The sequence below is a fragment of the Lentinula edodes genome, assembly GCF_021015755.1.
Source record: "Lentinula edodes strain Le(Bin) 0899 ss11 chromosome Unknown C8R40scaffold_60, whole genome shotgun sequence".
In the NCBI taxonomy this organism is placed as follows: Eukaryota; Fungi; Basidiomycota; class Agaricomycetes; order Agaricales; family Omphalotaceae; genus Lentinula; species Lentinula edodes.
Window position 1 is genome coordinate 162,389 of NW_025764366.1, and position 16,793 is coordinate 179,181.

Below are 16,793 nucleotides of genomic sequence, written 5' to 3' on the forward strand. Positions count from 1 at the left end.
ACGACGACGACGAGAAGGAACCCTGCAAACGGTGCAGGACCAAGAAGATCTCTTGCCAGATGCAGGCTGGCAAGAGAAGTTCCATCATTTGTAAACCCTGCCACGATGCGAAAGTACGGTGTTCGTACTCCGGACGGCCGTCGACTGTGAAGCGAGAGGGTGGTTCCAACCCGACCGGCGAGCGCCTGGCTGTCTTGGAGAGCCAGGTGGCTCAACTACTAGCGGACAACCGACAACTTCGGGATGGGCAGGTGAAAGCCAACACCTACCATCGACACATGAACCGGAAGCTGGATTGGCTAGTAACAGATGCCGCGAGGAGGAGGAGAACACCCCCGGAAATGCCGCAGGCCGGACCGTCGGAATTGCCGAAGAAGCGGAGAAGGGTAATGGACAGCGATGAAGAAGAAGATCGCGAGAGAGAGAAAGAGGTGGAGGAAATGGGAATGGAGGAAGATGGGGAAGGAGATGAAGAAGAGATGGTGGAGGAGGAACCGGCGCCGGCTAAGGCGCAGTCGGAGAAGGGGAAGGAAAGGGCGGAGTAGAGTATCTACGGACATCGGACATCGGCCCTTCGGCCCTCTTCTTGTAATCTTCTTGTAACCCTGCCCTCGTTGTATCGTTTTGTTTCTTGGACTTGTATATAAAAAAATATCGACGCAATTTTTTTGAGATTGAGAAGCGAACGGGCCGCGAAGCGGCGTAAGAAGTAAATTAGTTTAGTATGAGTAGTGTAAGTGTAAATGGAAGCTAAATGAAAACTGTGATTAAAGGAACTATAATAAGCAAATAAGAGAGAGAGATAAACACTCAATTTACTATCATCGTGTTTACCCTCTAAACACACGAAGTAAACTTCGGCGGAGCGCGGCGGAAACGGGGAAAGGAATAAAATGATTTTTTGTGATCAAGGTCCAGGTTTGTGAGGGTATCGGGCGTGGAACGCCGGTACAAGTTCGTCAGCATGTAATTCATCAGCAGCAACCCAAGAGAACTCATCATCAGTACCTTCGTAACCGGCCCACCGAATGTAATAACGTAGAGGACAATGTTTATACCTTCTGTCCAGCTTGGAGTCGAGGATTTCGGCAATGTTGTACTCCTCTTCACCATCAACTTCAATTGGAGGTGGAGGAGATTGAGTATGATTCGGGAACGGGTTCGGCGTAACCGGCTCCAGCTGTGAGACGTGGAATACCGGGTGAATTCGGCGAAGATAGTCTGGGAGCTTGAGCTCATAAGACAAAGTACCAGGTCGACTGATGACCTTGAAAGGGCCAAGATATTTTTCTGAGAATTTTTCAGTAGGACGAGTAGAACGAATGTGCTTAGCAAGAACGAATACTTCGGAGCTGATCGGGAACTCCGGGTGCGAGATTCTTTTCCTGTCAGCTTGTTCCTTGTAACGAGACTGAGCTAAAAGGATTTCCTCTCGAAGGAAGACGTGGAGTTCATCGAGATTGACGACGAAGTCTCTGGCTAGATCAGACTTCATGTCGACCTCGGGCCGAACGGTGATATTTGGGTGGTATCCTTTGTTAGCAAAGAATGGAGTAATACCAGTGGAAGCATTGGGAGCGTTGTTATAGGCAAACTCGGCGATCGGAAGTAAAGGCGACCAGTCATCTTGTTGGTAGGAACAATAGATCCTGATGTACTGTTCGAGAGTCTGATTGACACGCTCGGTCTGCCCATTGGCTTCCGGATGATATCCAGAGGTATAATGAAGTTCCATGGAGAGCGCTTTTCCGAGAGCCCGGAAGAACGCCGAAACAAATTCGGAACCACGATCAGAAGTGACATGATTAGGAACACCATGTTTAGAGAAGACGTGAATAACAAAAAGCTCAGCTAATTGTTCGGACGTAATGGTGTCGAAAGTAGGGATGAAAATAACTTGCTTGGAAGATCGATCCACAACGACGAGGATGGCTGTATAGCCATTCGACATTGGCAGTTGCTCAATGAAGTCCATGGAGATGGAATCCCATGGTCGGACCGGAACTGGCAGAGGCTTCAACAACCCGTAAGGCCGATGACGGCGAGGTTTGTTGCGACCACAAACAGTGCAAGAGGTGACATAGTCACGGACGAAGTCTCTGACCTTGGGCCAGGTGTATTGACGACGTACAGCTTCTAGAGTGCGGTTCTGGCCGAAATGGCCGGAGAGTGGATGATCATGGAAATAACGAAGGACTTGAAGGCGAAGGTCGCCGTGATTCGGAACATAAATACGGTCATCAAGGCGTAGTAGCTTGTCGCTACCTAAGCTCCAACGTTCATTGGAAGGATCTTTAGCAAGTTCCAAACCAGCAACGGAGCTCGGGTCGGCGGGAAGGGCGAGGATGATGGCTTGGTGTAGGGCTTCGATATCCATGATAATCGAGGCTCGTAAAACCGGGCCTTCCAAGAAGGTAGCTCGAAGAGACGCAGTGAGTTGTTCGTTAGTAAATATAGGACGGAAGTTATGAGGGTTCACTTGGGCGTAGCCGATATCCCCCTCTTTAGGGTAGACGTCCCAGCGTCTAGTTATCGAGTCGGGTTTCTCGCTGAGTTTCCCCGGTCGGAAGCGAATGACCATATTAAATTGATGTAAAAATTCTGACCATCGGACCTGTCGGCGTGTAAGAACCTTGGTAGTAGAGAAATACTCAAGATTCTTGTGATCGGTGACGACGTCCACCGGATCACCCGAACCTTCCAGATAATGACGCCAAGCTTTAAAGGCCTCGAAGATGGCCAGTAGCTCTTTGTCGTGTGTATCGTAGTTGAGTTCCGCCGCATGAAGCGTTCTGGAAAGGAAGGCTAGAGGATGAATTTCACCGTCAGCATATTGGATGGAAAGAATAGCCGCAATGGCGTAATCGGAAGCGTCGGTTTCCACGATAAGTGGGCGATTTGGCTCCCAATGGGCCAGTATCGGCGCAGAAGTGAAAGCAGTCTTGAGATTTTCGAAGGCCTCTTGACAGCTGCTGTCCCAGATCCAGGAAGCGCCTTTTCGGGTAAGCCGAGTCATCGGCACAACGATATCACTATAGTTATAAATAAAACGACGATAGAAGTTTGCAAAACCCAAGAAGGACTGAATGTCCTTAACCTTCCTCGGGACCGGCCACTCTAGAACTGTCTGTACTTTCTCCTTGGACATAGTCAATCCGTCGGGAGAAAGAATATAACCCAAATACTCAACAGTATCCATATTGAATTCGCACTTGTCGGGGTTGGCGTAAAGCCGATGTTTCCGTAACCGCCGAAGAACTTCCTTAACGTGTTCTCGGTGTTCTTCTGGCGTATCAGAGTAGATTAGAATATCGTCAAGATAGACGATGACACAAACATCGAGCATGTCAGAGAAGATGTCATTAACAAACCGCTGGAAAGCCGCAGGGGCGTTCGTAAGGCCGAACGGCATGACCTTCCATTCGTAAGAGCCGTAGCGGGTCCGAAAGGTGGTTTTCCATTCGTCACCTTCAGCGATTCTGACTAGATGATAAGCGTGAGCGAGATCCAATTTGGTGTATATTTTAGCTCTTTTCGGAGCGTCGAGGAGGTCTGATATGAGTGGGAGTGGGTAACGATCCTTTTTGGTGATACGATTGAGTCCACGGAAATTGACGCAAAGGCGAAGTTTGCCGTCTTTCTTCGGGACAAAAAGGACCGGAGCGCCGTGAGGAGAGGATGATGGGGTAATGGCACCAGTTGCCAGCTGTTTGTCAATAAAGTCTTTAAGGGCGACTAGCTCCTTTTCAGACAAAGGATAAATACGGCCGAGAGGCGGCGAAGCGCCTTCTTCCAAGTCAATCTTCAGGTCGTAAGGTCTGTGTTCAGGAAGTGAATCTGCAGCAATCTCGTCGAAGACGTCTGCAAACTCTGCGTACTCTTCTGGGATAGAAGGATGGAGTGGAGGGACAGTAGGAGTGGTGGAAGAGCGGTCGGCGGCGCGGGCCGCGACCTCTGAGTGGATAGCACGAAGTAGAATAGGTTCCATACCAGCGTCCTTGCAAGCCCTGTTAAAGACTGCAGCACTAACGAGTGCAATGTCGACCTCGGGAGTTTCCAGTTGAGCAGCGAATTGAGAGACCGTAGGGTAAGAATAGATGGGTTCAAAGGGGAATTTGGACGAAAGGGGCTTGGCCCGTGAAGTCCGAGAGCGGCAGCGAGAGCGAGAGCGAGGTGAGTCCCCAGGAGGGGTCTCCTAAATTGTCGGTGAAACCAACGGCGAAAGTTCCGGTAGCGGAACAGCGACCTTTGCATCAACGGGGTTGATGGCAGAAGGCACAGACGTCTGTGGAGAATCAAGGTGTGAAGTGTTACGGAACGTAATGTTTCGAGATGCCCAGTCAATCAACGGATTGTAGCGGGATAAGAAACTGTAACCTAGTACTGCTTTACAAGATGAATCTAAATGAGTAACATAAAAGGGTAATAGAAACAGCTCGCCAGAAGGGAACCGAACGGCGATATTCGCCATATCGGTAATGGGTTTAGAGGATAATGAACCATCAAAAACGAAGATTAACAGGAGAAATTTTGGTCGTAGGAATAGAGTTCTGAGAAACATAACGAGTATCGATGAAAGAGTCAGTAGAACCAGAATCAACAAGAGTAGGAAATTTGAGAAGAGCAGAAATAGGTTCGGCCGGCGCGGCCGAATCGGATAAAGGAAATTCAGTAGTCAATGATATTACAAGAGATCGTTCAATAGAAGAAAGAGCGGACGCGTTGAGATATAACTCCCCAGGTGAGGTACGAACCTGATCAACGCAGCTCCCGTTTCGTACCGGGGAACAAGAGCTGCGGACTAGTTTTCCGATTCCTCTTCAACAACCTCAACGGTTGCTTCGGGGGTTTCTTCAACCTCGGCAGCACGGCCCTTCGATTCTGGGGGCCTTTTGCTTATTGCAGTCAGCAATCTGATGCTTACCACCGCAGAAGAGACAAAGGTTGTTCTTCATCCTTCTTTCCTTCTCGGAGGGAAGGACTTTCCCATCTGCACCAAGATGGTTGAACGCGGGGCGCTGACCGCCGGATTGGCCGGAATTCGAAGAATTCTGGGGCTTACCATTGTTGTTAGGCTTACCACCAGAGAAGGGTTTAGGCTTCGGCGTGAACGGCGCCGAAGAGCCAGAAGGCTGAGAATTGTTATGCTGGTTAGAAGAACCAATCTTGAAGTCCGAGGAACCCTTCTTCGGGTTCCGAGCAACAAAAGGCTTACCAGCCTCACGCTTTCTAGTTTCCTCGCGTTTCCAATAACGATTGTCAATACGAAGAACTTCTTGACGATAATCGGCGAGCGTCGCCGGCTCGGGCAAATGCGCCATTTCGTCCTTGATGCGTTCAGCTAGGCCTCATCCATAAGCCCATTTCAGGGCAGCAGAATCCCAGTTGGTACTAGCAGCCAGGGTGTTGAACCGGATATTGTATTTCCGGATGTTCTCAGTTTCCTTCATCTTCAGATTACCGAGAGAATCTTCGGCCTCGCCTTGGGCGTCGTAAACGCCGAAATTATCCTGAAGCTCCTTTACAAGGGCTTTGAAGGAGGATGTCCAGGTCGGCAGCGAGTCGAGATCCGGATCGAGGATATCAGGGACAAACCATTCTTTGGCTGACCCACTGAGATAAGAAAGGGTGTAGTTCACCTTCCGTTGGTCGGTGAAGTACTTTGGACGGTCATTAAAGACCAGGGCGAGATTGACGAAGAACGTCTTGAGTTTTCGGGGGTCCGAACCGTCGAATACCTCTGGCTCCTTGACTTTGCTCTTGGATTCAGAGCTGTCAGAGGGACGGCCGAGAGCGGCGAGGACGGTACCAAGGGTCTCAATGGAGCCCTTGAATCCCGAGAGGAGTTCCAACATAGCACGTTGCTCGTTGGGGATGTCAGGAGAGATTGGGGAACGGGGTCCACTAGGTCCACCAGGACCGCCGGGACCGCCGGGACCACCAGGACCACCAGGTCCACTGGGGTCACCAGGCTCACCACGCGGTAAACCGCCGGAGTCGTCATCCAGATCGTCGTTGTTATTATCGACGCCCGGATCGTCGGGGTCGACAGGAGGGTCTTGATCATCGTGATCACCAGTGTCCAATTCGAAGTGAGGAGGTGGGTCACGAGGAGATTCAGAAGCAGCACAACGTTGGGGTTGTTTCCCCGTACGGCGGGCTATGGCTTGGAGAATTGGAGAATCAATTCGAGTAGTTGAGCGGCCCCGAGCCGGAGCGACCACGGGGGGTTGTCCACGGCGAGGGGTCAGGACTTGGACAGGTTGTCCGTCACCAGTGTACAAGGTACTGTATTCGAATTGTTGTTCCTCTTCCATGGCTTCAGGAAGAGTCGACGTAGTAGGGACTGTAGCTGGACCGAACCCGCGATTACGGCGACGTGGTTGACCAATGGCAGAGATAGAGTCGGAAAATGGGGCAAATGATTGGGCTGTAGTGAAGAAAGTATTTTCTTCGGAGTTAGCTCTAGATTGAGCTCGAGTTTTCGGAGGCATAAAAAATGATATGTCAGTACGACGTTAACGGATTGAGTTTAATTATACTGTTAAGATCATGTACACCGTGTAACCGTGCCAAAGCCACAAGGTGTCTAAGTGCGGAAGACGAGTGGGACAGTAGTGAAGTTATTAACAACACCGCCGTTACGCCGTTAGTCCCCGGAGATTGAGAGTAGAGAAGGGAGGAACTGAGAAGCAGCCAAGTCGGAGCGGCGGTATCGCCGGTGACGAGGAGCGAGCCAGAGGACGTCTAGTCCTAAGGTAGCGTAGAGAGTACTTCAAGGCGTTGAGCCTGAAGACTTAGAGAGCACAGAGTGTAAGAGGGAATCTAAGTCGATCTAAGTTGATAATTAAACTGAGGAACTACAGTAGCGTACAGGCAGTATTTATATCTACGGAACGGCGCATCGGTGCGGAGCGCTAGACTAACTACTAGGAGCTATATGAGTAGTACCTGCAGGGTAGAGTAAAAGACAATAAGGAGAGACTAGAACGAAAGAGTAAAAGACAATAATGAGAGACTAGAACGAAAGGATATGTGTAGCGAGAAAGAACAATAGGAGAGAGATTACAATAAAGAGCAGATCTTCGGAGTACCGAGCGGCGGAATGGAGGCCCGCCGGCATGGACTTGACACTTAGGCATTGTACCTGCGTGTATTATCATGATTGGCAACAGAACCCCATCGTCCAAAACCTGCCGTAAGAAGAGCCACAGCTAACTCTGGCTAACTTCTTTGCCAGATAGAAGCGTTGACGCAATCATTTCGCCTTCCTTAACGCATACAAAAGCATTGTTAGACCTGTGAAAATATAACAAGGAACGGTGTCCACCCCATATAAGGTGGATGTACACTCTTGTATTGACGTTCCCTCCTTTCGTTATACTCCTCCACCATGAATAGTCTCAAAAATGTATTGTCGCCAGCCCATCTCTGTCAGCTCCATTGAGACGAGGTCCTCCACTATGATTTGTTCACTAGTCTCCTTTACACTTAGTTTGTTTTTCGCACGACGCTTTCCCTCAGCTGTTTAGATCCTGGCATATATTAGACAACTCATGGAGCAATATTCATCAATAGACGAGCAGGACCCAACTTGATTATACATGAGCAGAACAGATTTTGTGATTTCTGTAGCTGAGAAAGGACAGAACAGCACAGAACTTGAATGGAGTTAGGGGAAAAAAGTAGGATTTGTAGCTGATGATGACATGGTTGTGAAGCCAAGCCTATTTTGGTAACTCCGATGAACCCCAAGTCCATATGGTCGCCGGTGTGTACTCACGTAAACAAACATAGGATAATTGACCGTCTTCTTAACTTATAATAGCCTATGGCGCTTACCGGTCGAGATGACCAATTATGACAAGTGTGACGCTTCCCAGGAATAGGGTTTGTTTGGTCATGTTGTGCCATAAAACACATGAGGCGTGATAATGGGTGTCCACAATTTTGTGCACTACAATTTTTCCAAATGTGTGTTGTTGTAGCCACAATGATTTTTGTGGGGGACATGGATAGTTTACACTGGTTGCGGTGTGTCCTTACTACCGATGTGCTTTGCCGGCTAAGAACGCAGTGTAGCTGGACAATTGATCAATATGAATCATATGTTGAATCAATCACCCCAGCCTGAAGTAACTAAATGATCTGCTCGTGCCGTTTGACTGGTGAAAGAAAGCATCGACGAGACCGACGTGATCTTAAGTGCCTGATTGCCGAGCAATTGGCTGGCGCCAAAATCCGTCAGAGAAGAGAATAGAGTCATCATAAAAAAGTCACAAAAAATATCAATACTCACAGCATAAGGATTGGGTCATTTGGCCCTAGATTTTTGTCCGAGGTATAGATGGTCGGGGGGGTGAGAAGGTGCAAGTCTTCGGAATAACGTCTTGGTACAATGGTGTTGGCAGCGTGATCTAGATCAATAGAAGAAGTCAGCGCCAGCAACAACTGAGTTTGAAATTGCCTGCCTCCTCTCTCCGTCCAGACCGTAGACCATCTTTAACACCTTGAGGTACACACGTTCTGATCCTATGATGACAGATTAGCTGGAACCAGGGCATTCCGGCTTCTACCTTACCGTTGATCTCATGGGAGACTAGAGTTGGAAAGGGAATCTAATGTTAGCAATTATTGTTCTCACACTTCACACTTCTCTTCCCTTTGTCAACAATTTGAAGAGAAGGATTACAAGAAAGGCAAGTGTAGGGCGTCAAGTGCTTTCCATGGTGTCCGTTATCGCCAAGGGGGCAGCATCCTCTTAATTCTTGACAGTCTCAACTCTGGATCCTCGAGGGGTTCTCGGTGTCTCCATATATCGATGTCCTCGGTGTTCATCCCATGAGGGTTCAACATGTTGAATGATATTCGACATCGCTCTTCTTATAGAATCTTCTGCCATCTAATCCACTCTATTGTAAGTCTTATCTCTAACTAGTCACTTCGGATATGTCAAAGCTTTTGATAACATCGAAATTGTGCTAAATAACCCAAAACCGTTCGAATGAGCGCTGATGGGTAGTGATTTCGGACAATGTACCCCGTGCAAATGGAAAGGGATGTAGTCCTCCGTGTCTCAGACTTGGCGGATCATACGGACTGTTTAGATCCGATATCCGATAACTGGTGGATGCCCATTGCCAAGTTCAGAAAAAGTTGTTGCCCTCGGGCCGAGGCGACATGTTGTGACTAACTGACTGACTATCCGAGCCACTGATAATCATTATGGGTCAAAGCTGTCTCTACGAGGTCTCACGTGCGCGCCGTATCCAGACTCTCGAATATTGACTAATCAACAGAGGCGTCGTTTTCGTCGCTATTTGGGGAGTGTTTGAGCTTCAAACCCCGTCCCCCATCACATCCCGGATCCCGGCCCGCGGAACCACAGCGCTCCCGGGAAGTCTGAGCGCTTATAATAGTCTAGAACCTGAAAAAAAAATCTGTTACGTTCTTACGTTTTTCCAGTGTTTCCACTTGTGTCCAGTGTTTCTACTACGGACTTGTCCCAAGTGTCCAGCGCGTCTTGCTCAGAGCCTCGTTTGTGGTACTTTTGGTACTTTGTTCACGTTGTTCACGTTGCTCGTTGGTAACGCATTCTCTGCTCGTTGCTCGTTGGTCCTCGTTACGTTGTTCGCGTTCAGAACCAACCCACCCAACTTGTTCGTTGTTCGTTCGTTGCTTCCGCATAAAAACGTAGAAGCCTAAAAGCAGGAAAGCAGAAAAGCAGAAAAGCGTAAAAGCACAGAAACGCAGAAAAGCGTAAAAGCAGAAACGCAGAAAAGGATAAAGGATACCATAGAACGGTTCAGAGACACGTATTAACACACACCATGCATCGTTCACCTGTCGTCCTCGGACGACGACGACTCCAAAACACCTTGTCGCGTTTTCCTTCCACTTCCACTTCCACTCTCCCTCTCCCTCTCACACCCCCCACCACCCGCTCCCTGCACACCCCCAAACCCCTCCCCTACGACCCCGCCCTCGGCCTCGGCGACTTCCTCCCGCCCCCCGCCCTCCACGTCGTCGCGGTGGAGTACCAAAAAGGGTTATTAGATAGGTTAAACGAAGAAGTCCGGGGCACGGAAATGTCCGATATGTCAGTAATGCAGACGATTGTCTCCAGTGCGACGGATCGAACAAGGGTGTTGGCGTTTAATTATGCGAGTTTGGCGTTGAATAATCATTTTTTTTTGGATAATTTGGTGTGTTTTTGTTCTCATTCCTTCTATTATTTATTATTTATTATTTACTATTTACTAACCCCCCTCCTTCCTTACAGAAACCCCCCACCCCCCCTTACGCCTCGCACCAACACCTGATCTCCCCTACCCTCTCCGCCGAGATCCGCGCCCAACACGGGTCCCTCGCCCAGCTCAAATCCAGCTTCAGCGCCGCCGCCACGGGCCTCTTCACCTCCGGCTACGTGTGGTTCGTCACCGACGCCGCAGGGAACACCGGGGTGGTCCCGACCTTCGGCCCTGGCTCGGTGTTGGTGCGGAGTCAGATGTATATGGGGTATTTGAAGGGGTTGGGGGGGAGAGTGGGAAAGGGACGGGTAGAGAGGGTAGAGAGGGTGGTGGTGGGGTAGGAGGAGGGGTAGGAAGAGAAAGTGGGGGAGGAGGCATCGGGGAAGGACCGGATGTGGGTGTGGGAGCGGTGTTGCGGGGGACGTTTGGGAGAGGGGATCCGTTGGAGGAGGATGATCCGTATTATGGGGAGTGGGTGAAAGAGTTGGAGGGGATGCAGAAGGAGGCAGAGGCACAGGCAGAGGGGGGTACGAGTGGTGTGTCTACTGCCACTGCCCAGGACGGGGAGGACGGGAACGGAGAGGAGAACGGGGAAGGGGAAGGAGAGGAAGACGACCTCCTCACCCGCTACACCACACCCCCAACCACCCTCTCCCACCCCACCGCATTCAACCTCCTCACCTCTTCCTCCCCCTCTTCCCCCTCCTCTCCCACCTCCTCCTCCACCCCCCCACCTCTCTCCACCTCCCCCTCCGCCTCCTCCCGTCCGCGCTCCACCACCCGCAGTCAATCCCTCACCCTCACCGCGACCGCCGGTGACACGCTCTACCCTCTCTTCTGTGTGTCGGTGCACGAGCACGCGTGGCTGAGCGCGGGGTATGGGGTGTGGGGGAAGGAGAGGTGGGTGAGGGGGTTTTGGGATGTGGTGGATTGGGGGAAGGTTAGTAGGGCGTATGAGTATTTTAGGGTGAGGTAGATAGGGAGGGGAAGGAGGGAGGGAGGGGGAGGGAGGAAGAGTTCGGGGATACTCTAAATTTAAATATTGGTTTTTTAATACAATCAGTGTGCGTGTGCGTGTGCGGTGTTTTGAGGAGTCTGTACTACATAAGTAGATACTCCCAAGTCCAAGTCCAAGTCTAACTACGTACTTCATACTTCACTTTGTAGATATCCAACAGTTCTCCTCAAACACTTCTATATCTTCACTCCACTCCACTTCACTTCACTCCCCACAACTCTTCCCACACTCATACTCCTACCAACTCCTGCCATTATATATCATATATCATATATCATACACACCAGTACCACACCTAAACCTAAATTTTGGCTAGACGTCTATTCACACTCCACCCCACTCCACCATACTCCCCTATACTCCCCTATACTCCACCCCACTCCCCTATACTCCCCCCACTTCACCCCACTTCACCCTACTCCACCATACACTTCACCATACTCCACATAATTCTTTACATATCCAGATCCAGATCCTCACCTGCATATCCAGATCCACACCCTCCAGATCCACACCCTCCAGATCCACACCCTCCAGATCCACACCATCCAGAATCCTCACCAGTTGGTTAGTTTACCCATCCCTGTTTACTCATTCCTGTTTACTCATCCCTGTTTACCCATCCCTGTTTACTCATCCATTTACACATCCCTGGTCAGTTTACTCATCCCTGAGGTTAACTTCAGATAAAAAAAACTAAAATGTAGGGAGTCTGTTTGTTGTAAGATGTGATATATACTTTCTTTTTATCACCCTTGCTTTTTATATATCACCCTTGCTTGCTTTCTATGACTGTGCTTGCTTTCTATGACTTTGCTTTCTATGACTGTGCTTTCTATCTATGACTGTGCTTTCTATCTATGACTGTGCTATATATCACCCTCCATAGAAGTGATTAGATTGATCCAGATACATCAACTGAGAAGAAGAAGAAGAAGAAACAGAGAAACAGAGAAACAGAAACAGAAACAGAAACAGAAACAGAAACAGAAACAGAAACAGAAACAGAAACAGAAACAGAAACAGAAACAGAAACAGAAACAGAGAAACAGAAACAGAGAAACCCCCAAGTCCTTGAATCAAGGTAGACCAGGGAGACTCGAGTGCAGAGTCAGAGTGTATGTGTATATTGAGATATTTGAGATGTGCGAGGAAAGGGGTGGGAGCTCCCACTGAGTGGAAGGGCTTTGAATGATGTGGATGATGTGGATGATGTGCGAGGAAAATGTGGATGATGTGCGAGGAAAATGTGGATGATGTGGATGATATGTGCGAAGCAGGAAGAACGAGGGTCTGTGGGAGGAGCCTCGAGCGCAGAGTGTGCGAATGCATAATTGGATTGTATTAAGACATTTGGGAGGCAAGCGCAGCGCGGAGCCGATGAACACAGAAAGAAGATGCAACGTCCGTCCAAAGGAAGAGGTTCACCAGAACCTGGAAAGACTTTCTTTCCTCGTTCCTCGTTCCTTCGAGACGGGAAACAGCTCGCTGTCATGATATAGCGGTGATTACCTGTGATACGAACATACTTCATCGGGCTTTCGAACATACTTCATCGGGCTTCCGAACATCGTCGATGTGTGTAACAGCAAGACATGCTTCGAACGGTATCATCATCACATCAATGTGCGCAGCACGGAAGACTGAGGCCTTGAGGAGGTCTGCATGGGACTCGAGCGCGGAATCGTCGAATGTCGAATGTCGAATGGAGCGTTGGATTATGTTAGGACGGTTGAGGAAAAGAGGGAGGGGTAAAGGAAGTAGAGGAAGTAGAGGAAGTAGGGGGGTTTCGAATGGTATGGATGTGCGAGAGGTTGAAGACGATGCAGCGGCGTCCGAAGGAAGAGGTTCGCTAGAACCTGGGAAGACTCTCCGAGTTCCTTTGGGAAGCAGCTCGCTGTCATGACGTAGAGGTGATTACCTGTGATACGAACATAGTTCTGTAAGCAAGTGAAATGAGAGTGTTACGATGATATGAATAAAGCACGAATTAAGAGTCGGATGAACGAATGGATTCATAAGTCATAGAGGAACGAAGGGTAGCGAGATGTACGGGGGTCAAAGTGTGTAAAAGACCCTCTGACAACAGGGAGAGCGAAAAGCCGAAATTTGATCGCGGAAAAGAGCACAATCGAATCAACCTACCTGAAATCAAGTTATTTGCAATCCAGCACTGTTTCGTGATAACTTCTCCGGCCGACAATTCTCTTCATCCAAGCTTTCTTGTCCTCGTTACATTCCGGATTTATCTCATCGTACAAGACAGTGTCGAGCTTCTCAGCAACAGCGTCGACCGTAGCATCCTAAGTAGGTTGTACTAGAGTCAGTCATCGCTCCGATGCCTCCCTCCTTCACCCGTGTCCATGGAATTCCCAGTCGAGATTTCTACATGTACAATTCCTTCGTTCAGCATACCATGAAATCTAAAACTCTGCCACGAATCTGGTTGGGTTAGTCGTTTGAGGTACTTGGAAAGCCATAGGGATCAAGGAACACATACTTATCGTGATCGATGTAATGTCAATGAAAGGCATTCGAAGACTAGGATGAAGGGAGTGATACGGAGTAATAGGCGGTTGTAGAAGATGGACGGCGACGAGTACAAAGCGGAATAGGAGATTTTTTCCAGCGCAGGAGCATACTACCAATGGGCTGCAGGACTGGAGGTCACTTCAGCACATAGGGTATAATTTGGTTGAAGATCGGTGCAAAGTATTGAAGATCAAGGGCACCGACAGCGGTGGATGAAATGGAAATGCGCGTACAGACGAATTCGGGTTATGCTAACGAAGGCAATGCGATAAGCTTGAAGACTGACAGTGGTATTATTTGAGCGCCTACGAATCGATTCTCACGCCAAAAGCTTCCACGTCGCGCTCTCTCAACATCGACACACATAACTTCCAAGCAGGCTATTCTGAGAGCCCAATAACAAGAAATCTTTCATTCGTCTACACTTTCACCAACTTGTCAGATACCTAGTCAAAACTCGAGCTACCATGGCACCTAAATCCTCCTCCTCTTTCACCTTCACCAAACCTTCCTCCCAAACCGCCTCCGGCTCTTCAAACACAGTCTCTACCACCGCCTCTAGCTCCATCTCCGCCCTTCTATCTGCTTATACCAACCAGACAACCCCCCGTCTCAAATTCATCGACGCCTTCCTCGTATTCCTCGTCTCCTCTGGGGTGTTGCAGTTCGTTTACTGCGTCCTTGTAACGAACTTTCCGTTTAATGCGTTTTTGGCTGGGTGAGTTGTGGGGTTTTTTTTTGGTTCGGCTGTAACGAGTTTTGTTCTATGTTTTGTCGCGAAGTGCTGATTGCGATTGCGCTGTTTAACGCGTTGGTTAGTGGAAGATGCGCTGGGTGGATTGAGATGGAATGCGCTAGTTACCAATATAGGAGATTGAGAAAATGGGAAAACTCCAACTTCCTTTCACTTCGTCCTATCATATAACACATATACTAATGCCTACTCCTCCTGTCACTCTCTCGTCCTCCTAATATCTCTCAATCCTCGCTCCCCAGGTTCTCCAGCACCGTCGGCCAATTCGTCTTAACCGCATCCCTCAGACAACAGGTCAATCCGGAAAACAAGGTGGAGTTCAAGGAAGTTTCGCATGAACGGTGAGTTGAGATGTAATTCTGATGCCTGCGTTCTTCGTTCGTTCGTTCGTTCGTTCGTTCGTTGCATTTCATTATTTATCATTGGGTTCCGCCGCGTTTCCGGCGAGTCGACGGTTCGTTCGTTCATTTATCCTTCGTCTTCGTTCTTTCTTCGCTCATTGTCCACGATTCGTTCGGTTCGTGTTGTAATCATCTCACATCTCACATATCGTGCGTTTGTTTTTGTACACTACACCGATTCTTATACGCTATCCTTCATCCGTTTGTTCTTTTCCCTCTCCATGATGTCAAGTCTCGAATCCAGATTGCTGATGTCTTCCATTTTGTTTTCCTCTTCCCATCCTCCTTCCGTTCGTCCTCACTCATTGCTGATCATCATTCATCCCCATCCATGCTCAAACAGAGCCTTTGCAGATTTCGTCCTTGGATCTATCGTCCTTCACTTTTTCGTGTATAATTTCCTCGGATGAGGGTTGGATATCCAATGAACAATGGAGGAAGAAGAGGTAGAAGACTGAAGTGGAGGCAGAGGTTGGAGAAGTTGCCCAAGATGATGAAAAGGTTGGGACTTACATATGGGATATCTCATTATCTATGTATACAAGTTACATATCTGGATTCTCTCGTATCATACTCTCATTCCAGGAATTTTCGTCAAAACATGTTGACTACTAGCTGCCGGCGCCTAAATAAATTAGCGCTCACTTAAGTGCCCCCACTGCCGCCACACACAGCCTAAAATTGAACAGGCTGTTTTGACATTCGAAATCCCGAACAACTGTGTGCGAAGTTACCAGGGTTCTAGTGTACCATCCATTTTCAGGGCTAGTTTTTTTGTATTGGAAACAATGCTTCGAATTATTCTTTGAAGAGCCGAAGAATTCTGTACAGAAAATTACATCATACTGTTACAGCACAGTAAGCACTGCGTGCAACCTCCTCAACTCTCCATACATAGCATACTGTGAGGAATGAAAACAGACGTAAACACTGCTAAACCAAACAGCAGTAATATTTCAGTGCATGCCACAGTTTCGAGACTATGTGACTTTGTACCATATATAAATAAGGGTAGAGCTCAAGCAAGATCCGCACACGTCAGGTGACTGTGACCCACTGCAATTCTGATTGACGAAAAAATTAATAGCAGTCTTAGAAATCAGCCTTCTTGAAATCGGCTCGCGCAGAAAGTTTTGGATCCCTCGAGCAAAACTTTCCTTGCAAGCCAATTTTCTGTGTATGTCGATGAACGGCGGCTATTAATTTTTGAAGGTCATGTCACGCCGGTCAGGTGATGTGTGCGGAATTTGCTTGAGCTCTACCTTAGGCAAAAAAGGGAATTACGGTGCTTAAATTGCAAATTGAATGACAGGCACTGGCAGAAATATTACAGGCTTGACTATACACGAGGCATAGGTACTTATGGAAGAAAGGATTGCATAGTAAGAACCCTATCACATCATGCAGCTGATAAGATAGGATATATTTGAACTGCAAAAAAAAAACTTATTGGCATTTTCCTTGCCTGAAATTAGTATACTTTAGGCCTGCCCTGTCCGAGATAGCAGACTTTGGGTATCTGCTGTCTGACTTGGTGGTCCAATGAAGGTAGGTGGAGTTCTGGCACCCGAGTTTGGGCAAAGAAGCTCAGAAGAGCTTCGGAAGCAGCGATAATAGTCAATAAAATGTACAGAAAGACAATTCCAGGCTTGGGGAAGAAACTTCAGTATTTTCGGCGCAATTTTTACGATTTCACGTGACGTTCCTTATCCGAATTAACGGAGTTCAGGCCGCCTGGGTGGGTGGGGTTCTGCAGGAGCTTCCGGGGTCCTTTCACGAAATTATGCAAAACCCTGTACAGCCCGAAGACCCAAAATCCTAATTCGGCGCTTACAGCA

General features: G+C 48.5%; 2 protein-coding genes across 2 annotated transcripts; both read left to right on the forward strand.

The window, feature by feature from the left end:
• Positions 1–9,830: 9,830 nt before the first annotated feature.
• On the forward strand, positions 9,831–11,226 carry C8R40DRAFT_1163751 (Manganese/iron superoxide dismutase; the record flags this gene model as incomplete). Its single annotated transcript, XM_046230402.1, has 3 exons — positions 9,831–10,205; positions 10,283–10,509; positions 10,683–11,226. 3 exons carry the CDS (start codon positions 9,831–9,833, stop codon positions 11,224–11,226), a joined length of 1,146 nt encoding a protein of 381 aa, XP_046080129.1.
• A 2,892-nt stretch (positions 11,227–14,118) lies between these two features.
• On the forward strand, positions 14,119–15,569 carry C8R40DRAFT_1132502 (DAD family-domain-containing protein). The gene is made up of 3 exons (XM_046229242.1): positions 14,119–14,518; positions 14,797–14,895; positions 15,299–15,569. Exons 1-3 carry the CDS (start codon positions 14,268–14,270, stop codon positions 15,363–15,365), a joined length of 417 nt encoding a protein of 138 aa, XP_046080130.1. The 5' UTR covers positions 14,119–14,267; the 3' UTR covers positions 15,366–15,569.
• Positions 15,570–16,793: the final 1,224 nt, after the last annotated feature.